The 20,170-nt window shown below is 42.6% G+C and overlaps 3 protein-coding genes across 9 annotated transcripts; 1 reads left to right on the plus strand and 2 right to left on the minus strand.

The window, feature by feature from the left end:
- Nucleotides 1–104: 104 nt before the first annotated feature.
- gstk1 (glutathione S-transferase kappa 1) lies at nt 105–2,640 on the minus strand. Of its 2 annotated transcripts, XM_071531488.1 has the most exons (7): nt 2,189–2,640; nt 2,021–2,102; nt 1,765–1,893; nt 1,364–1,509; nt 1,135–1,251; nt 933–1,026; nt 105–338 (listed from the first exon to the last, which is right to left on the minus strand). In XM_071531488.1, exons 1-7 carry the CDS (start codon nt 2,255–2,257, stop codon nt 289–291), a joined length of 687 nt encoding a protein of 228 aa, XP_071387589.1. In that variant the 5' UTR covers nt 2,258–2,640; the 3' UTR covers nt 105–288. The 2 variants fall into 2 exon arrangements, with proteins under 2 accessions (XP_071387589.1, XP_071387590.1); XM_071531489.1 differs by lacking the exon at nt 1,765–1,893.
- Nucleotides 2,641–2,808: 168 nt separating this feature from the next.
- Nucleotides 2,809–7,268, minus strand: rap1gapl (RAP1 GTPase activating protein-like). 2 transcript variants are annotated; one of them, XM_071531490.1, is made up of 19 exons: nt 7,142–7,268; nt 6,929–6,961; nt 6,686–6,776; nt 6,398–6,433; nt 6,262–6,309; nt 5,877–6,074; nt 5,640–5,737; nt 5,403–5,481; nt 5,245–5,298; nt 5,055–5,138; nt 4,848–4,948; nt 4,621–4,750; nt 4,300–4,467; nt 4,052–4,123; nt 3,833–3,919; nt 3,548–3,703; nt 3,359–3,442; nt 3,238–3,260; nt 2,809–3,147 (listed from the first exon to the last, which is right to left on the minus strand). In XM_071531490.1, exons 1-19 carry the CDS (start codon nt 7,210–7,212, stop codon nt 3,057–3,059), a joined length of 1,704 nt encoding a protein of 567 aa, XP_071387591.1. In that variant the 5' UTR covers nt 7,213–7,268; the 3' UTR covers nt 2,809–3,056. The 2 variants fall into 2 exon arrangements, with proteins under 2 accessions (XP_071387591.1, XP_071387592.1); XM_071531491.1 differs by lacking the exons at nt 6,929–6,961; nt 7,142–7,268 and having other exon boundaries at nt 5,877–6,097; nt 6,686–6,772.
- Nucleotides 7,269–8,205: 937 nt separating this feature from the next.
- On the plus strand, nt 8,206–19,559 carry casp2 (caspase 2, apoptosis-related cysteine peptidase). Of its 5 annotated transcripts, none has more exons than XM_071531484.1 (12): nt 8,206–8,327; nt 8,945–9,104; nt 9,242–9,412; nt 9,514–9,588; nt 10,223–10,292; nt 10,807–10,898; nt 11,499–11,681; nt 13,567–13,695; nt 13,783–13,873; nt 16,623–16,823; nt 17,366–17,475; nt 17,627–19,559. In XM_071531484.1, the coding sequence occupies exons 2-12, from the start codon at nt 8,955–8,957 to the stop codon at nt 17,759–17,761; spliced, it is 1,407 nt and encodes a 468-aa protein (XP_071387585.1). In that variant the 5' UTR covers nt 8,206–8,327; nt 8,945–8,954; the 3' UTR covers nt 17,762–19,559. The 5 variants fall into 5 exon arrangements, with proteins under 5 accessions (XP_071387585.1, XP_071387583.1, XP_071387586.1 ...); XM_071531482.1 differs by having other exon boundaries at nt 8,234–8,436; XM_071531485.1 differs by having other exon boundaries at nt 8,234–8,436; nt 16,623–16,811.
- Nucleotides 19,560–20,170: the final 611 nt, after the last annotated feature.

Consider the following 20,170-nt stretch of genomic DNA (forward strand, 5'->3'; position numbering starts at 1 on the left):
GCCTCACTGCCCCGGAACCTGTATGGCAAGCTTTTTCATCCGTGGAGCATTTAGTCAGCAATAAACTGTACTTTAAAAGGAGCTTAAAAACAGTAAAATGGCACAGAATATCTACAGTATTTATTTATGTTCATGAGATCCACTGGAAACATACAGCTTGCATTCAAGATGCCCAGCACAGAAAATCAGAGCTTTAACGTGTTAAAATTAATTAAACATAAAAGCAGAATGCTATACAAATCCTCGGATCTGTGACCACACCAACAGTGATTCAAGGCAGGTTTCAGCTCATAGTTTGGCAGCTGATTTACCAGGCTGAGGTCCCACCCACTGCTCCCCTGGAAGAGAAAAAAGAATGGGATTGGTCAACGATATCAGGAAGCTTGATCTTGATTTGCTGAAGAGAGGCTAATTAATAACTATGCACAAACCACAAAATGAAAAGAATGAAGCAACAACAGATTTTTGTTACAACAGTTTGTTGTGAAGTAATCAAATGTCTCTAAATAAACTTGTGGATGTCTCTAGCGGAATTCATGTAGATTATTATAATGTATTTGAAAAGAACACCATATATTTACATTTTAGGCATTTAGCTCATGCGCTTATCAAGAGTGACTGAAGTGAGTGCAGCAGTAAAATAAGCTTCAGTTCATACTGAATAATACCAAAAATTACAAACAACTAAAGTGCAAAGTGTCCCTGCAATATTCCTGTGATCACAGAATGGTCATATAAGAGCAAGTGAGAGGAAACGACATCAAATAAGGATTTTCAGAGAGCAAGAAAAGTGAGGAGAGAAGGGGAATGTTTCTTTGGGAAGAGGGCCATGGGAGGTACTTCTGAAGAGACGGCTTTTCAGTGTATATGCCATCATCACTTTGAGAATAATTTATGCTGCATTTGTGAATAATGTAAGACAGCATGCTCACCTATGCAGTGGGCCATGAGCTCAAATCTGTCAGAACCAAAAAACATCTCTGCCTTTCCATTTACATGACACACAACCAGGGGGAAGCCGAACGCCTGGGAGAGAGGCAAGAGGAGGGATTTTGTTAATTTCACTGTAAAGTCTACTCATACATGAACTGATGAGGTCAAATGATTCTACAAGGAGAAGGGCATCGAACCAACCCCATGATCAAGTGCTTCCTGTGTCGTGCTTTTCAGCTTGTCTTTGATTTCCTTAGAGGTGGACAGCTTCAGCAGTTCTTCAGTCTCGCTGGCAGACAGGCCCGCTTTCATCGCTGCCTGGGAAAAAAATTGTAACAGTCACAAAACCAAATAGTGCTGCTTTATCCTTATCAATAAAGTCAGGCTTCTCAAACACAGCCAGTCATTTGTGGGATGAAGAAGTTGGTACCTCGGACAGTGATGCAGGCTCAGTAATGTCTTTGTCCTGGCTCCAGATCCTTCTCCACAGCTCTCGGGACACCTGCTCCACCTGCTGGTCTCCACCCTTCTCCCTCTCTTGCACTGCTGCCACAAATCGCATTGCGGACAAGGAGCCTAAGATAAGGAAACAGAGTAACAGCTAGTACTCCATGCTTGTCATTACCTTCGCTCAATAAAACAATAAAGTGTCTTCACTTGCAAGGGATTTATTTCAAGACACTTTCAAGACGTTTTGGTGACCAAAATGACCATTGTGTCTTGAAATAAAACCTCTGTAAGTCAAGTGTGTCTACAGATTTTGATTTTATCTTTCCCCTCTGACGCACTACACGCCAGTCACTCCTGTGGAAACGCTGGTGTGTAGCCTACCTTTTTGGAACATGGCCTCAAAGGGGTCAGATGGAGGCTGCAGGGGAACATCAAAATACTGGCCCAGGCGGTTCAAATCCTTGGTCATGTACAAGAATTTGTTCGGAACCAGTCCAGGGGGCTTATTGCCTAAAAAACAAAACATCATTTAGATATTGCAATGTGGCAATAGTAATAGTGTCCACTCAAAAGTGTGCAGCCTATGATATGAACATTCAACAGGCGCTATAGCAGCCTACAGCTTTCTAAATCTTACCTGACCCTTGCATGATGCCTCCCAAAAACGCGGGGCGTAGTTTGAGCTCTATGTTCCACACATTTCTGTAGCGGCACATGACCTGTCAATGCAAAGCGAGCAATGCAAAGCTTCACTTTCAACTAAATCTCTCACTATCTTAAATGACATTAAAAAAAAATTACAAACCTCAAAGCCAAGCCAAGAGTATGGAGAAACCACATCATAGAACAACTCGATCACTTTCTTGGATGACATCTTCAGATCAGTAGAGGACTGCTGCCGCTGCTTGGCTGCAACAACTCTACGCTGAATGAAATGTAAAGTTAGGCGATGAGTGAAGTGAATAGTCTTGTGCGTCTCAACACAATCGCAATGTCTGACTGCTCAGTGTGTCAAAGTTCAACTAACGATGGCGCAGGCTGCTCGCAGTCCCGTTCAGTTCAGTGCATGCATTAAGTTAATGCACATTGACATGCAGCAAAAATGTAAACAGAAATCACATTTGTTGATTTCAGCAGTCACGTCCATGCACAACTAGCAGTTATTGTTTCCTTTTGCTGAATTAGACGAACGCAACTGTGTAGAGTAGAACTGCAAGCGCTACGGATAGTCTCAGCAACAGTGTTTTCACTCGCATACCCGTTGATCTAGATAGTGTGTGTGGCAGCGAGAGGAATGAGCGCTAGCCTGTGCACTTCCTCTGTCCCTGTTTGGTTTGGACAAACACACCGAGCAACACGTTACTGCCATCTTCTGGCGTGAGTGTAACCTCCAAAGACAGAAGTCACTTGTAATGACAGAGCAAGTAAGTACTTCGTTTATTTCAGCCACATTCTTGTCATTTTTATAGAAGTTATACATTTCACGGAAATACAATGGGAAGATTTTTTTATTCATCTATGTCACTGCTATGACAGTAAAATAGTTATATTTGCAGAAATACTATTTACTTTTACTCTCTATTTACATACAGGTCATCCACCAGGATAATCAAGTAATAACCACATGTTTATATATACATTAAGGTCTAAAATCTACACATTAATATTTCCATCTACGTCTCTTCCTGAGGGCTTGCTTGGTCTTTGAGCTCTGCTGGTCCCAAACTGTCTATGAGAGGCGGCGCAGGTCCTGGAGATTTATCACTGAAAACAACAGAAAACCGTTATCTGTATTACTGCTTCAATTCATATGGAAGATTAACTTTTCACCTGTTTTTATTTCATGAGTCTTACCTCTCTCCATCTTTCTCACATGTCTGTAAATGAAGTTAGAAATGAATATTAGCTCAGCACTTTCAATAAGCATTTATTTAGTCAAAGAACACATTCATCACGTCTTGGCATGAGGTTTTACCTTAGGCTTCTGTGTTACGATCCCACCAATCTTCCTGGGAACCCCAAGAGCCTCAAAAGAATGGCTCCGCACTCTGATGGCTCTCTGATGACAGAGATTCAAAGTATTAAACCGATCTGAGGTTAAACCAGTAGAGTCAAGTATGGGAGAGATTCAGAATCTTGAGAAGTGAAGGGTGCTAGAATTCACCTTAAAGTTTTCAATGAAGCCTCCACTCCCCTCAGACACACCCCTGACCCCCTCAGAAGACGGGAGAGCGGACAGTGATGGATCCCCCATCATGCACTGGGAACGGGTGGAGAGTTCAGCCTGCAAGCCCTCCAGGAGCGATGAACGGGTGCGCAGCTTCATCAGAGAGGAGGAGGGACAGGAGAGCACAGAGGAGTAAAGTCAGAAGATTTAAGCTTACGACAGGTGTTCACTAATGAGCATAAATAAAGTTAAACACAGTTGCTGTGCTGTATCTCCGTCTACCTCCAGTCTGTTGAACCTCTCAGCCTTATAGCAGGAAATCTCTGCGTTGATAAGCTTGGTCAGGAGGAACTCTCTCAGCAGGGAACGCTAAAAAACAGGACAGAAGAAACCAAGACTCGAGGAACATCTCAACAATACATTTTGCACTTCCTTAAAGTTTTCAGAAAAATGAATGCAGTTCAGTCAAGGGTGCTTTTTGATCCTGGTGTTTTTTCTTACATCTGTGAAGATGGGAGGATCTGGGAGGACCGGACCAAAGGGAGGAACGTCCTCTCTGGCTGTGACCGACACCTGTGAAGAGGAGATGGAAAACAGTTGTGCTCATTTGGAAAATAAAGGTAAATCAGCAAACTTTGAAAACAAGACACCAGTCCCTTTACTTTGAATTTCTGTGGAGGGATATATATTTGAGACATAAGGCAGATGGCTGTATTGCCTTTTCTAGAGCTGGACTGCTTTTCACTCACCTGGTACACACCTCCTCCTGTCTCCTCCTCCTCCCCCCTACGCATCCTCCGGACCACCAGGAAACAGTGCAGAAAGTGGGAGCTGATGACATCAGATAGAAAAGGGGTGTGGCCCTCCTGGTAGACCAAAGCTACAATGTCATTACCGATGTGTCTCTTCCTCTGTAACTGCGTGGGGTGACGAGGAGAAGGAGAAATGAAAGTCTGTCAGTGTTTGTTCAAGTAAAGAGTCCCAAAAAGTCCATGGGAAAAACTGGCTTGTGAATCATCAGTGCAGACAGACGATGATGTGGATGGATGACGGATGATACAGTAACTGACCTGCTGCGGGTCGCCCTCTGTGAAAGGCAGTTTAGTTGCTACATGGAACATGATTTCTCTCCCGTGAAAGGAAGTGAAGACTGCGTCACTTCCTGTCTGGCCGTGACACACATCCAGACCTCCTCTGAATCTAAGAGAAGGGAGTGAAGACAAGACATCAGATGATAACACGCCATATGTGTGTCATTTTGTCTCCAATCAAGCAATGTCAGCATGGTGTACTTTACCCAGTGAAGCCTTGCAGTTGAATGGTCTCCCCCAAAATAGACAGGAACTCTTTAAACTCTTCACTTTCCTCGTTGTTACTAAGTATGTCCTCCTCGGTGAGCTGAAAAAAGAAGGGATTGTGTCTGAGAGGGAGTGAACATATATGGTGCCATATTGCAGTCTTTTGAGGAAGGCAAGACATTGGGGAATATAGCACCATTTCCTACCTGCCCGTCCCTTTGGTACAGTATGCCAAACTTGAAATTAGGAGACACTCTGTGCTCATCAAAAGCTGTTATGAGTTCTGGAGCCTGAGTGACAGTGAGGGACAGATACAATATGGTGGAGACAGAGGGTTAAAGAGGATTTATTGTAAGTTGAGTAAATTTCTATGTCATCATCAAGGCTGAGCGTTACCTTGAGATAGCTGACCACTTCAAACCTGGAGACTGCCACACTGTCACAGAGCATCTAGAAGGGATATGACAGTGGCTCTATAGTCATACATCTATTGGCTCACTGATCGATGAATTTTGATGAACAGTTTACTATTTGGAGAATTTGTAGTTTGATACCTTTGCTAGCTCAACAGCAGAAGGGATATTGGGGAAAAGAGAGACAGAGAAAACTCCATGCAACGAGCATTCCTTCATTCTGTGAGATAGAGAAACACAATTTCTATGTCATTTTTTGCTATGCAATATTGCTAGTAAGTAACATTGTTGTTACATACAGAGGTATTCAGCTTGCAGTTTGAGGAATACAAAAGGGATCATATTTTGTGCAGGAAAACAGTTGTTAAAAACCTCAACCTTAAAATCACCCGGAGCCTCTTCTCCTCTTCCTCCAAACACACAGAGAGGACCAGCGGTCCCAAGGAGGGATCCACTGCTGTGAATGAGTGATGATACTACGAGGGGAAAAGTGGGTGCAAAGAGTGAAAAACACTAGTCCAGGCCAGATAACATTCCTTGAGATTTTGCAATGGTTTATTTCAACAATCAAACAGAATACAAGGGAATTCATTTAGCTAGATAAATCCTACTAACTCGTGAGTGGAAGAAGTCATGGTAGATTTTGGCCTCGCTGTCTCTCTCCATGATGTCGTAGCGCTCTGGGTCGAGGCCACAGTGGGAAGAGGTGGGACTCGCATCTGCAAGCTTCTCCAGAGGGGGGTCTATCCAGTAGCCTCCCAACTTTGGTGGCAAGATGAGGGGCAGTTTGCCGCCTATCTTTAAAAGCTGAGACTGAAATAGACACAGATGAGCACCTATATACTGTTGATGAGGGTCTGTCCTTGTCTGGTGTACTGTGAGTTCATTTTTATTGTTTGGGGAAACAAGTGATATGGTGATCAAAGAAAGGTCAGTGTCAACAGACAGGTTCACACCCGTATATATATGTATAATTAGCATTTTCTGACTGAAGACTAACCTTCAGCGGTAGAGGGAATTCGCATCGCTGCTCATCGATCCTGCTGCCCTGATGGAGAAGAAGAGCACTGATCATAAGAAAACTCTGCTCAGACATCACTGGATACACAGTTGTAGTAGTCATACTGTAATCTCACCTGCAGCTTTTCTATGATTTCAAACAGCTCTGTCGCCTGAATTGAACAACGGGTGGCGGACGTGAGACAGAAAGGAGGGGGAGAGCCAGATAGAGAGAAAGGAAAGGGGAAACGTGGGGAGAAAAGAGGAACATGACAAACACTTTAGACAAAGCACAAATGGAAACTGGAATAGCTTACTGCCGTGACAAGAGCCAGCCTCTTAGTGAGACAGGATATGGAAATACATTAAATATACTTAATTAAAATGAGAAGATAAAGTGAATGATGAATAGATAATGATATCACCCTCTGGTTGCTGCTGGCAGAGAGGAAAGGCTTGGTCTCACTGACAGGAGAATCCAAAATGTCCAGTATGTTGTGTTCTACAGATTCAGGTCTGCAGCAACAGGTGGATTTACACAAGAAAAGAGCACAACTCATCTCACTTCTCATTCAAGACTTGCTGTATACAATACCAGACTCAGCATGGAATAACCGACTGGAGTTGATATCAAAACAACTGGGATAAAATGTCAAATAAAGCCTCACCTTGTCTCATCCCCACATGTAAATCTGTCCACACTGTAAACAAGGAAGTGGCAACTACTCAGAGAAGAAAACTGACCGTCTTACATAGATAGAGATACTTATATCTAAAAACAACATCAATTATTCAGGATATTCATCTACCTAAATTAATGTTGACGTGAGAGAATCTAAACCCAGTAGTGCTATTCTGACACAAAGGATGTCTTTACTCACCCTCCATATGCCCCAAAAGTGAAACTTCTCTTTCTGGAGAAGAAGATGTCATTCCTCTTTTCTCTCTCCATGGCTTTTGTGTCACTGTGAATGTTTGTACATGCCAGTTTGCGATGGAGTCAATCAGGGCTGGCTAAGGTTGAATTAATTCACTCTATCATTCTGTCACTCCTCCTCCTCTCTGCCCCCTGCCTCTCACTCATTTAAGCTCCCTTCCCTCCCTCTATCCTGCTGTCAGCCAGACAGGCAGCATTAACCCGCTCATGGTCACAGGTGCACTCTGATAGATAGCAACTGTCACAACCCTTGACATAAAACAGACACAGTTAGACCGCTTCATCTATCGATCGCCATGCTCTAATAAACACTTGTGGTGGTTTCTCAGACGGGTTGAGGGTAAAGATAGACCTGGAAATAAATAAAGAAATGGATGAGACATTTTCTCCTGGACCTGTTACCCTTTGAGTCAGTAAGAATCATCAATTATTGACAGCACACACAGTGAGGGTGAGGAGCGAGACAGCAGGGGAGGGTAAAGTAGGCCCGAGGATAGGTGGAGGTGGAGAGAGAGTGAGTGAGAGTGAAAGAGAGAGATAGGGAGGGAGGGAGAGAGAGAGAGGAGGGTGGGGTGTAGCCTATTAGATGTTACAAATTATATGGTATATATAAATTAATTACATTTAGGATAATAAAACCCCTTTGTGGCACTTTATGATCTGCCGCACAGCCAGTTTCCATGAATGGGAAGAACACACCACGTTTCATTTTCAGCCAATGATATTCAGTCCTTTTCTAGTTATGTTGTCCACTATTAGAGGATTGTTTGTGCCTATCTTCCAAATGCTTCTTATCAATTGGTTAGTTATTTACAGAAAACATAGATTCAAATTCAAAATGCACTCGGATCCAGTGTTTTACATTCGGTGAAAAGCTGCTATAAGCAGCCTGTTGATTGGCGACTTGAAACGTCACTCAAACTTCTCACACTCTCATTGGCTCGGATCCAAAACAATGACTTTCGTAACCCCGCCTTTTACCACTACTACGCTGCATACCCCGCGGAAGTTGGTTACAGGCTGGGGGGTGTTGTTAATTTGCGTGAATTAGAGTGAAATACATTGAAGTTTTTACCACATTTATCTGCTCGGTTTGGTGTACAATTGCAGAAGCAGAAGAGTGCTAAGAAGTAAGTTTGTAAGGCGATACATTTCGGCAACTTGCAGGAGAAAACAGAGCATTCATAAGTTAGCTAGCTAGCTAGTTAGCATTAGTAATTAGCCAACCAGCGTTTCACTGTGAGTATACAATCTGTTGCAGATTGACGTTATTTTGATTTTTATAAAATTTAATAATTTACCCGACTACAGCCAGGTTCGCAGACTAATCTATTGGTTATCGCTTTGCGTGCACCTGGATTTGCATTGCTAACGTAAGCTGACATAGTTGATGATTTATTTGGTAGCGTAAGAAAGTGTTTTATTTTATACGTTTCATAGGTAACTTGATGATGGCTGTCTAATGTCAGGCTAGCTACGAATGTGTCCGATTGAGTTAGCCCAGACCCAGTAAGGTCTAACGTTACTGTCATAACTGACTGGTCGCTATCAGACAGGAAAAGATAACCACCTTGTTCAGTGCATTATGTACTCTTGATCCAGTCTCTTCCAAACAATTCTGCTTATAGGTACAGGCAGGTTATTGAGTTGTTGATATAGCCTGTCAGTTATTACAAGTGACTGCTGTGGTTTACTTTACAGTGTTGTATTCTGGATTTCAAGAGTCTTGTCTTGTGTCTGTGCCTAGTCTGAGCAAAATGTTGGAGTGTGGGATGCTAGAGCGGGACAGACTTGCTCTTCGGAAGCACTCTGCGGTTCTCTGCAAACAAATGGTGGTGGACGAGTTACTTATTCAGTCGCTGCAGGCAGACGACATTCTTACTGAAAGCATGGCAGAAAGCATTCTGGTATGTGCAATACTTGGATTTTCACTTATCAAGGCTAGACTCCCATGTTCCCTTTACCCATTCACAAAATTTACAGTAGGAAGTTTTTCCTAGGTGACCTTCCATTGTTTCTTATCTGATCTCCTACTCTACTCCAGGCTGGGCAGACTTCTCAGAAGCGTAGCTGGCGTTTGCTCCTCCTCCTACCCAAGCGGGGTCCCAGAGCCTTTAGCAGCTTCTGCTCAGTTCTCCAAGACACTGAGCAGCAGCACCTGTGTGCCCTGCTCACACAGTCACCAGAGAAAGATGGCCGAGAGAGGCATGGAGAGGTGAAGATACACTTCATCAAACATCATCACACACAGCATAAGGGTGTACACTACCAGTTCATAGACTTAGTGCAGTCCTTAGACTCTTTTTTTGCTCACAGAGTTTTCAGCCTGAGGCAGAGCCAGAGAGAGAGGCAGGCCGACTTTTCTTGCAGACACCAGAGAAGAAGAGAGAGGTGAGCGGAGTGTATATAATCCCTCAGCCAGGACTACTGTTGACATTATTGTTGTCACTTTTTCATAAAACTGAGATTGAACAAAAGCTATTATCAAGAGGAATTTCTGTCATTAACAATTGTTCTGTCAAAAGATTTCAAAATAATTTTGAAGATCAAAAATTGACAGCCTTATTCCACATAATCAAAGATGGAGAAAAAAATGACACATCTGATAACTGTATGCTTCAGTTGCATGGTCCTCCACAGACCGCCTCAGTAGACAGAGAGGAAAAGAGTGAGGTGTGCAGCAGCACATCATGCCGAGTCCAAGGCTCAGCCTGTCCTTCAGAGAGCCGGTTCCAGACAGGGAAGAAGAGAGGGACAAAGAGAGAAAGACGAAGAGATGAGGAGACAGATGTGAGAATCACAAACCACATCTTAGGTTAGATAGCCAGATGGCCTGCTGAGGTAATCAGACAGCAGGCAGGAGAGTCCCCATGAGTGAAGTTATGAATTAATGAAATGTTATGTTCCCACTGCAAACAATAGCCCCCACAAAAGAATGAAATTATTTATTATCAGTCTACTTTTATTTGCTATTCTTCAGATTATGTAATGTAATTAATAGTTTGTGCATGATTTTAAATTTCAGAGGTCTGTGGACTCTTCCCTCCCACTTCCCACACAAGAGGTTATTGCTGCTAAGAGAGCAAGGATGCATGGTGAGTGGTATTGCAGTGTGGCCTGCACTCAAGATCAAACCAGATTTTGATCACAATATTTTTCTGTTTCCATGGAGACTCGGGGTGGGGTCTGGGAAAAGGTTTGATTTGTAGTTTTAAGAGATGGGTAATTAAATCATTCTGCACACTGGTCTGCTTATATACTTTTATATTTAAAAAAAATTGTTTAGCTTATTCAATGTTATAGTGCAGTTACAGAAACAGTTTAGTCTATGGGAAGTGTTTTGTTATATAACCTTATCACTGAGAGAAGTGGGAGTGTGGTCGGTCTGGCAGTTGTTGTTGGCACCTGCAGGCGACACGCCCCGGCAGTGACTCATTCACAGAGCTTTAGCACAAAGGTTGTTGTCATACCTCTAGTAGCAGCAGCACACAATGAGCTGCAAAATAATATACATTTTTAAGTGTAATTGGAACATGCAGAGTTTAACAGTGATTCTGTCTGTGTGTCTGTATGTGTGCATGTGTGTGTCTATGTGTGTGTGTGCTTCAGAGTCCATGGAGATGAGTCTGGATGCAGATAGTCCCATTACCACTCCTGTGCTTCCCTGCACTGATGACTTCTACCTCTCTCACTGCCAGCAGGTGAAAATCTACCTCAATCTACCAGGTCAAGTAAACGGGTTAGCAGAGGATATTTGGTTATTTTTTGCCTGTGGCCTAATGAAGAAATAAGTGTATTTAATGTCATGCTGCCTGTCTCACTGATGTAGTTGGCTGCACATTTTCAAATGATACGTTTTTATATCAAAACATGTCAGTACAATGTTATATTTTTTTATCAATTCTTTTCAGATAATAATTTCTACTTGGTGTTTACACAAGTATGTTGATACACGGTCAACAGGGGCAAGACCTCTGCCTGTTCATGAGAAGCTGCATGTCTTAGATCTTTGAGCGGATATGAGGCACAAGATGCGGTGATGCATGAAAATACAGTGATAGCAGATTATATCAATTTGTAACGCTGATATTAAACTCAAAGTGATGCAGCACTCAGGCTTATGTCCCGCAATGGCACATGTGCAATAAGGTTTCATAATGAAAATCAATAGCAAAAAAATTAAGCCACAAATATCATTTTATGCTAATAGTGTTTCCATTAGTTGCTTGCCCTCTCATGTTTTTTCTTTATTTCTCTACCTTGCTTGTTATTTTTCTCTCTTCCTCACTCCCCCACTCCAGTCTTACAGAATGGGTTCATCCCCACGTGGCTTTGCCTTGGTCATCAGTAATGTGACCTTTGACCCTTGTGCGGCCCCTGACCTCGACCCAAGGAAGGGAGGCGAGGTGGATGAGGAGGTCCTCAGGAAGGTCTTCACAGAGCTGGACTACCTAGTCACTGTCCGCAGAGACCTCACTGCTCAGGTAACACAGGCAGAAGTTAAATCGATATATAATCGACATTATTTCTAAAGTGAATTATCCAGCATTTTTAGTAGACAAACATAGAAAAAGGAAATCATAAAAGAGAAATGGTCAGCTGTAAACCAGAGTGTAACCATTTGACCTCCAGTCGGCGTGAGAAAATCAACAAGGCACTGCTGTTCAAAAATGTACTTGTACTTAAGAAGGCCTGGGCCCTCATTTATCAAGAGTGTGTAAATATGTGTGTAAACCATGCGTACAACCATTTCTAAGCAAAGCGTCGGATTTATCAATTTGTACTTATGCTTGAGAACGTGTGTAAATTTAAGCACAGCACCAAGTGGTTGAAAATGAAAGACCACCAAGAACGACAGGAACAGACAATCAAATGAATAGGCATTTTCATAATTATTAATATAAAATTAAGACTAAAAGTGCATGTTATGCCATTCATATAGCTACAATTTCGACAGTGCATATTGTTCAACTATATTATCTAGTCCATTTAAGCATACTGAATTAAATCGACTAATCATCATTTTAATTATTAGTATGGGTGATGAAATTCAGGGTATAGGCAATCATAAAAGGCAACAATAAGACATTGATAGTTGTGTGTCTAAAATGGCTCATCTTGCTTTGATGAAGGATTTGGAGCATTATGCATTGCACATGGAGCACCTTCTCAGAGAGCGCACCAACTTTTTAACTGAAAGCGATGAGGGGCGACTCAGTAGATTTTGTTTTATTGGACCTCTGTCCCACCTTCTCCTTCAGGGAGGACCTGCAGGCTTAGAGAAATATATTCAAATGAAAATTATCTATCACAATCCGATGTCCGGAGTGTCCGGCCCACATCAGACAGGCTGGTCTCAGTCTGTTCTCCGCCTGTTGCAGCAATGTCCCTGTTGTTGACTATAATTATTTTGGATTCAGGTCAAAACATTTTTTTTTTCCTGCCACTGCTCTGCTGATAAAATTGCTTAGTGCTGCCGCTCACACCTGCTGACAGGCTGTATGTTTTCGCTTGTTTATCAATCTACCATCGAGTGTTCCAGAAAGTAATTTGTGGTGCCACAACCTCAGCTACCAATTTTTAATAATATTAATAATTCATTGTCTGCATCTGTAAATTCTTCCTCCTGCGTTCTTTGTCAGAGCCATGATTAGCACAGAAGAGATATCAATGGCATTTCCTGCTGCATTTAAAGGGAAGGTTGTCACCATATATGGTCAATTGGGGGCGTAAATTTATTTTAATGAGTGGCTGTGCACGAGCATGATGGTGGTTTAGAGTGGTATTTATCAAGGCACGTTACTTACAGGTGTGTGTACGCACATTTGATAAATACCGATTTTTTTGTACTAAATTTTATTCGTAAGAAAGAATTTAGAACCTTTTCTACGCAATGTTGATAAATGAGGGCCCTGGTGACCTATTTTAGAAAAGGTGCTCATGATTTATTGTTTGACGTGTCAGTTTAGCCCAGTTCCCATTTTCTTACAAGCTGCTGTCTGAAGAGCCTCCTCCATCTTTCCTTGTGGGTTGTGATAATGTTGTCACAAAGCAAACATTCTTTACATTTTAAACATTTAGCTTATGCTGTTATCCAGAGCAGCGTGCAAAGAGTGTGCAGGTTGGGATGTCAATGTCTTGCTCAAACACACTTCAGCAGGACACCTGGCTGTTGATGGGCACATTGGCTGTCGGAGGGGTTTGATCCGGTGACCTTTCAATTGCAGGACAGTCTCTGCAACCACTAGGCCACCTTGGCAGCCCTTTCAAAATATATTGGAAAAGCAACTGGCAAACAAAAATGTCGAAGGTCTTTTGCCATGTGCTTATCTCTGTTAACTTCCCTCTCCCTCACTCTTTTTTGGGTAGGGCATGCGGATGTGCATTGAGCAGTTTTGCCGACGGCCAGACCACCGGACAGTAGACAGCTGTGTGGTGTGTCTGCTCTCCCATGGAGTGGAAGGAGCTATTTATGGCACAGATGGACAGCTGCTGCAGGTGAGTTTGTTTGTTTGTTTGGTGTGTGTATGTTTACTCCAAGGATAAAGATTCAGACATTTCATTCTGTCCCTTGGTCAATTTCAGCTGGACTGGGTGTTTGAGTCCTTTGACAATGCCCACTGTCCGCTGCTGCAGAACAAACCCAAGATGTTTTTCATCCAGGCCTGCAGAGGAGGTAAGGCTCTGAGCTGTATTCTGTTTGCCCCTTTATTGTAATGACATACAAAGGAATACAAAGTAAACTCTTGAACCATGGCAGCGGGCCTCTAAAGGCAAGTACTCGACTAGATAGACCCTCACCCTCATTTCTAAAAAGAATTCTTTGAGCCTCATTCACGAAACATGCATACAGTGTAAGACCCATGAGCTTGCAGCCAAACCTGACAACGGCACATTTGCAGCCTTGAGGAGAGAGTATACCTTTAGGGACTGTGCAGATATCTGAGAGCAATGAATGGGTCATGATGATACAGTTTAGACTACCCAGGGCAAATCTCCTGGATCTCAGCAACACCCTGGAGCAGGAGAACAAAACGGAGCCAGCCTGTCCCTCCATATGTCCAGGTGCTGTCTGCTCTCGCCTTCCTGGCCACTGGGACATTCCAGAGGGAGACGGGTAACCGAGCCGGCATATCACAGCCGTCAGTCAGCCACACACTCCCAAATGTGGTGGATGGCATCATTCAACTGGCACCATAATATTCCCATATTGGGAATATAGCAGACTGGAATAAAAAGAGATTTCCATTCTATTGGTAGCCTGCCAAACGCCATCAGAGCAATAGACTGAATGTGGATCTTCAAAGCACAGTCTCTAAAAGTCTTTCCTTATTTTAATCACAAACAGTGACACTCCAGAGCTATGCGATTACTCTGTGACAACAACCTAAACCTAAATGTGGTTTTCTTCTGGCTAGGATATATTAACCAGGGTCAACTAGTTTGTCTCTATAGCCCCTTTCACACATGAAACCCGTCAAAGTGCCAGATTGAGTGTGCTGGTAATGGTAGCAGTTTGTGTTGTTCACATAAGTCATGCCGTTCCGCCTTTGTAACGTAACGCTGCCTTTCACACAGCACTGGCCATACCGTTACATTCCGCTGTTGTCATCTCCCGGAGTTTAAAAACACGGCGGGTTAATCTCTCTGTTCAGCCACCCGACTGCCAGGATCTCTCTTATGTCATCGTCTGTCCAATTCCATATTTTCCTCATAAAGCTCTGGCCTGTTGTCTGGTGGTTTGTATTCTCCTCCTACAGTCCTAACGTTGTGCTTGATCCGTCTGTGTATTTTTTTGGTCATTCTATTTTCTTTTCAGAAACAGAAATAAAAAAAAGAAAAAGAAAAACGTATTTTGCCAGAAAAATCAGACTCGTTAATAATAATAACCTGTTGATTGATCACGCACGATAGGTCTAATTATGTATCTGATATGCGCGATATTCTAATATCCACGTGTTGGAGCTTTCTCAGCTCGCAGGAAGGTGAAATTATTCCAGACAGAAGTATGAATTAGTAAAATGGTTTTTGAACATATTTTCTACCAGAAATAAAGTTTATTACTGAGTTGAGCAGCGCCTCTCTTTCTCTTTCTCTCTCTCTTTCTCTCTGCTGAAAGACGCACAAAGAAGAAAAGGAAAATCAAGTCCTTTATAAATGTTGATTCTGCCGTTTCTGACCAGGAAAATGTAAAATACCTTCTATTTCCGTTTTTCAGTTGTGGATTTCTAAATGAAAATCAAATCACCATTCCTTTTTCATTTTTTAATTTCTGAAAAGAAAATAGAATGACCAAAAATACACGGACAGTGCTTGTGCCGTCAATGTTCTGGCACCTTTCACACATACAGTCGATATGGAGAGCTGAAAAATTAACATTTTCCACACTGGCTGCTGTTCACACATGACGGCATGCCGTCACATTGCCATCACATTGATGGAACAGGCTGCGTGTGTGAAAGGGGCTTATGTAATTAGAGGTTATGCCCTGACCACATGGCTGATCACACCCTGATGGCGCAGTGTAACCTATTATTCCCCCAATCCTTTGGTCCAAATCGGGCAGCTCGACGTTGCCCTGCCCTCCACCTGTAGTTAATAAACTGTACCTATTTGGAGTTATATGCTTTTCAGATTCTAACTTTACATAAAATCATTTTTAAATTATCCAAGGTGCATGCCTCTGATGTTACAGCATTGACAGCATCAGTAACTTTGTTGCCAGGCTTTTTTTCTCGGTCCCTGTCCCTCCACTGCTTACACAAAGTATTTTTTCCTTTTTCCACTCACTCCTGACAAGAACACTTCTATTTCAGAGTTTGACATTTTTCGTCTTGGGTCTCTTCGCCATGGTTTCTCCACCTTTCCATTTGTGTTTTCTGTTTGCACATGACTCTTAAGTCAGCATACCTTTCATTGGGTTGCCAGGGTGTCTACCTCTGCTTGTCAACATTGACAGCCATGCGCATCCAATTTATGAACAATTGACATTCATCATCAGATGCGCCTGAGGACATTGTGCATGTTTCATGAATCCCACATTGGTTTTTCATAGGCTCCTTTCTCAAGAATAAAAGTAAGAAGAAAAAATTAAGTGAATGAGGCCCTTTGACTTTTTCTTAATTTAACTTGTACAGTCATTTCAAAGAATATGACAAAATCCAATGAAAAAGATCTCCCTAGCATTAATACCCAGGATAATTATAGAAACTACATTTCAGCTTTTTTCTCAGCTTTTGATTTTTCACAGAATTACAGAAAATCAATATAAACCCCTGAGTTTGACATCAACATCAGTTGTATAAAACACAACTTTATCTTGGATTTGTTCAGAAGCAAAACATTTTTGCACAAGAGCTTGTTGTAAAAGAGAGACTGGTGTAAGAGTTTAACTTTAAACATTCTCACTGTACTCTGTCTTCCAGAGGAGATGGACTGCGGAGTGGAGCAGATAGACGGGCCAGAGAGGACCTGCTCCCCTAGCTGCGAGCAGCGGGACGCAGGAAGGGAAGGAGAGGGGGATGCGGACTCCAGACAAAGAGGGGAGATGGGGAGGCCCAGGATTAAACTGCCCCAGCGCTCTGACATGATCTGTGGCTTTGCGTCACTCAAAGGTCAGAGACTTTGTGAGTTTCATGTCTTTTACCATTTTGGGGTGGATTTGTGTATGAACTGTGCAACTGTGTAATTTAAAAACTAATGATTGCTGGGAAAATTGGTGACGCAGTGGAGATAGGCAATATTGCATGCAGCATGGACAGGAATTGTTAACTGCAACAAAATCAATATGGATGACATTGCTGGCTTCAAGGAACAAAGGTGTCGGGGGGGAATCAATCATATTGGGTGGGAAAATTTCTTGTGTACACTGCCTTTACCTGTTACCCTTATTGGACTTAAAGCTTAAATCACTTTTTCCCAGAACAGTGATCATATTCTCTACCACTGCAGGCATATTTCATTTTTTTGTAAATAACAGCTCAGTTCTCCTCAGTGCTCCTTTTAACTGTCCAAATTCCCCTTTTAGTTGTCAACATTGTTTATGTTTCGCAGTCTGTTTTCTCAGTTATGCAAATACCAGACCCAGACAGCACCTTAGTGCTGTCACCCTGCATCTCATCCCAGTGTAATGATGCAGCTTTTAATGTTTGATCTCTCCCTTCTCAAGGCACAGCAGCCATGAGGAACACCAAGAGAGGATCCTGGTTTATCCAAGAAATCAACACAGCACTCCGCCTCCGTGCCAGAGACACACACCTCGCAGACATCCTGGTGCAGGTAACTCGAGCGTCCCACACACACACACACATACTCACACAACATAGAATGTACTTTCTGTAGAATTTTTAATCAACTTTTTTAGATTAGATTAGATTTTTTACATTAACTTAATTTTCTCTTCCCCTCATTTTCTCCTCCCTGTCTCCAGGTGAACGGGCGTATCAAGGAGAGGGAGGGTTACGCCCCCGGCACCGCCCACCATCGCTGCAAAGAGATGTCCGAGTTCACCAGCTCTCTGTGCAAAGACCTCTACCTGTTCCCCAAGTACCACCCCCAGTATTGACATGCAAATATGCACACACACACACAAAGACGCACACACACACGCAGACCATTCCTTGCATTCAAGCCTCTCCTCACTACAGGCACACACTCGTTCATTCCGCTCCAATTACTGCCACACACTCGCACATTCCCCTGTTACAACTCCACACACTCACATGCAAACAGAGGATTTATTCATTCACATTTGCTGTGCAAATGCCGCCTCCCCAAACACACACACACGCACGTACATTCACAGAAATCTTGGAAAGGAAAAAGGAACAAGCTTATGTTAATCTACATGTACTTGGAAATGGGCAGTGTATTTGCATACAACTTATTAGCTAAGCGTGTCCATGTGTGTCTATATCTATGCCAGTTATGGGGTTTAAAAGTTGATCCTTTTTAACTAACAGACAGAATCTTATTTTTCGCAGGCTTTTGATTTCCAACTGCACAGCTACTATGAGGTTTCAAGAGTCTCTTTTTTAAAAATGTATTTTGTACACAGATCTATTTTTGTTGCTTTATTTTGTATCAAATTGTTTTTATAAGAATTTTTAAGCCCATTCCCTTTGTTTGTACATAATGTTGATTGTAACTTGTGACTATTTCTTGTTGATTGGTATAGTGACAGGCAGGGGGCAGTATAGAACGATGAGGTTACTGCAGCAGAGGGAAATGCATTTCACCATCTCTCTCACAATATTTGCCGTAACTCTTGGGACTTCCAAATGACGTTTGCTGGCATAATTGCAGTCAGCCATTATTTGACAGCTGTAGTCAGCCACATTGATGATTTAACAGTAAAGTTATTGTTACAAGTTTTGAACTGCTCCCGTTAGAGTAGTTCACAATTATTTCTGGCATATCTTTTACCTCATGGAGAGGAACAACACATAAGGGGCAGCTTCAGAGCAAAATCTTGACAAGTGTTTCAGTCCGTTATTGGGATTCACTTGGGAAAATTCTGCTTTTTAACCTTAAATTGCACGTTTGCAGCCATTGATAGCGTGCAAGTTTCTTTCCATATCAGTTGTACTACTGTAGAGCTGGCCCTCCCAGGGTGGTGGTCCGCCAGGGGAATGTGGTGCTACTTCTGGGGTCATGCACCTACAGTATGAACTCTGACCTTTATGCTAACTCTGACTCCTAATAGTATTTCTCCCTGTGTGGACCCCACACTTTAGTTAGTCCCCTTACTGTATTTTTGTGAAGGTTGTTTTGCTGTATGAGATACAGTAAGGATAAAACATCTATGTCTTCCTAAAGTATAAACGATATGCAGTTTTCTACAGCAACCTGTGCCATGTGAGAATGATCTATTAGATGAATTTATGACCATGGAGGCGCATTTACAGTATACTGTATTGCTTTGACGGCCCCACACACACAGGTATGTATTTCTCAAGACCACATGAGCATTGACGTTTCCCAGAAAAGCCCTGACCAGGCAAGTGTGTTTTGTTACAACAGTGTTGTAGTCAAGAAAAGACGATATGGACGAAACAGTATTGATTGTTAACCATCCATAAACAAAGAAGCATATACTTATGCTGTGCGTGAAGTGCTCCTGGTAGAGTTTACCTTCATCTTGGATCTGCTCTCTCCATCTTGATTTTGACCATTTGGGAGGTTAATGTAAAACCAACATTGGAGCAGTATCAAACGGTAACTCTCCTACAGTGTAGGAGTCGTAAAGAAGTACTGAAGGGTCAGGTTCACTGCCAAGCTATGGTGAGGCACAGTGTGTGTGGGGGGAGAGATTTTATTTCTGTCAATAACAATGACTGCCAAATGTTGTTGTATACAATAAACAGCTCATGGTTTTTTAATCAAGCAAAACTTTTGTTTTTTTCTTTTCAGCTGCGTGTGTGCACATGCATGTACATGTGTCTGTATCTGCGTGCATGTCTGTGCACGTATGTTTTCCTACCAGCGTGCATACATCAAATTTTGGTTGGATACTCCAGCGAGTGTAAGAACTATGCATGCATGTTCACTCTGCATGCTGCACTTTATTTGATCCTCCTTGTTGCTGTGTTTGTGTGTGTTGTTCCCTGTGTACAGCCTGTCCTCTTCAACCCTCCTAGTTCTCAGGTATAGTGTAACTGGCTCCCAGCTATTCCGCTGCACTCAGGTCTCCTTGCTGTGACTAGGCTGTATGTATCTCTCTCACAGCCCACCACCAGTGTTAATGTTCTCTGTGTATCAGATAGAGCCCCAGCCAGCTGTCCACAGTCATTCTCCCTTGACACACACACACACACACATACACACTCCCCGACGGTCAGAGTGACACATTTCTCGCTGGCCTCTGGTGCGCTGTGAGATTAGGCTGTTATGCGTTTGGCGTGTGGACCACAAAGCGGGGCGGGGTTAAGGGGATCTATGGTGTGTGTGTGTGTGTGTGTGTGTGTATGGCTGT

The sequence above is a fragment of the Centroberyx affinis genome, unplaced genomic scaffold, assembly GCF_046629955.1.
Source record: "Centroberyx affinis isolate AG114_WGS23_722 - 3 ecotype Tasmania unplaced genomic scaffold, CSIRO-AGI_Caff_v1 ptg002085l_1, whole genome shotgun sequence".
Classification (NCBI taxonomy): Eukaryota; Metazoa; Chordata; class Actinopteri; order Beryciformes; family Berycidae; genus Centroberyx; species Centroberyx affinis.

Coding starts and splice junctions, on each gene's coding strand:
- gstk1 (XM_071531488.1), bottom strand. CDS start 2,257: ATGTCATCCAAGAAAGTGATCGAGTTGTTCTATGATGTGGTTTCTCCA. Junction 2,103..2,188: donor ACTCTTGGCTTGGCTTTGAG/GTTTGTAATTTT, acceptor TTGCATTGACAG/GTCATGTGCCGCTACAGAAA. Junction 1,510..1,764: donor TGAGGCCATGTTCCAAAAAG/GTAGGCTACACA, acceptor TCCTTATCTTAG/GCTCCTTGTCCGCAATGCGA.
- rap1gapl (XM_071531490.1), bottom strand. CDS start 7,212: ATGGAGAGAGAAAAGAGGAATGACATCTTCTTCTCCAGAAAGAGAAGT. Junction 5,738..5,876: donor ATGACTTCTTCCACTCACGA/GTTAGTAGGATT, acceptor TTCCCCTCGTAG/TATCATCACTCATTCACAGC. Junction 3,148..3,237: donor TGTGAGAAAGATGGAGAGAG/GTAAGACTCATG, acceptor TGTTGTTTTCAG/TGATAAATCTCCAGGACCTG.
- casp2 (XM_071531484.1), top strand. CDS start 8,955: ATGTTGGAGTGTGGGATGCTAGAGCGGGACAGACTTGCTCTTCGGAAG. Junction 9,589..10,222: donor CACCAGAGAAGAAGAGAGAG/GTGAGCGGAGTG, acceptor TTTAAATTTCAG/AGGTCTGTGGACTCTTCCCT. Junction 10,899..11,498: donor ACCTCTCTCACTGCCAGCAG/GTGAAAATCTAC, acceptor CCCCCACTCCAG/TCTTACAGAATGGGTTCATC.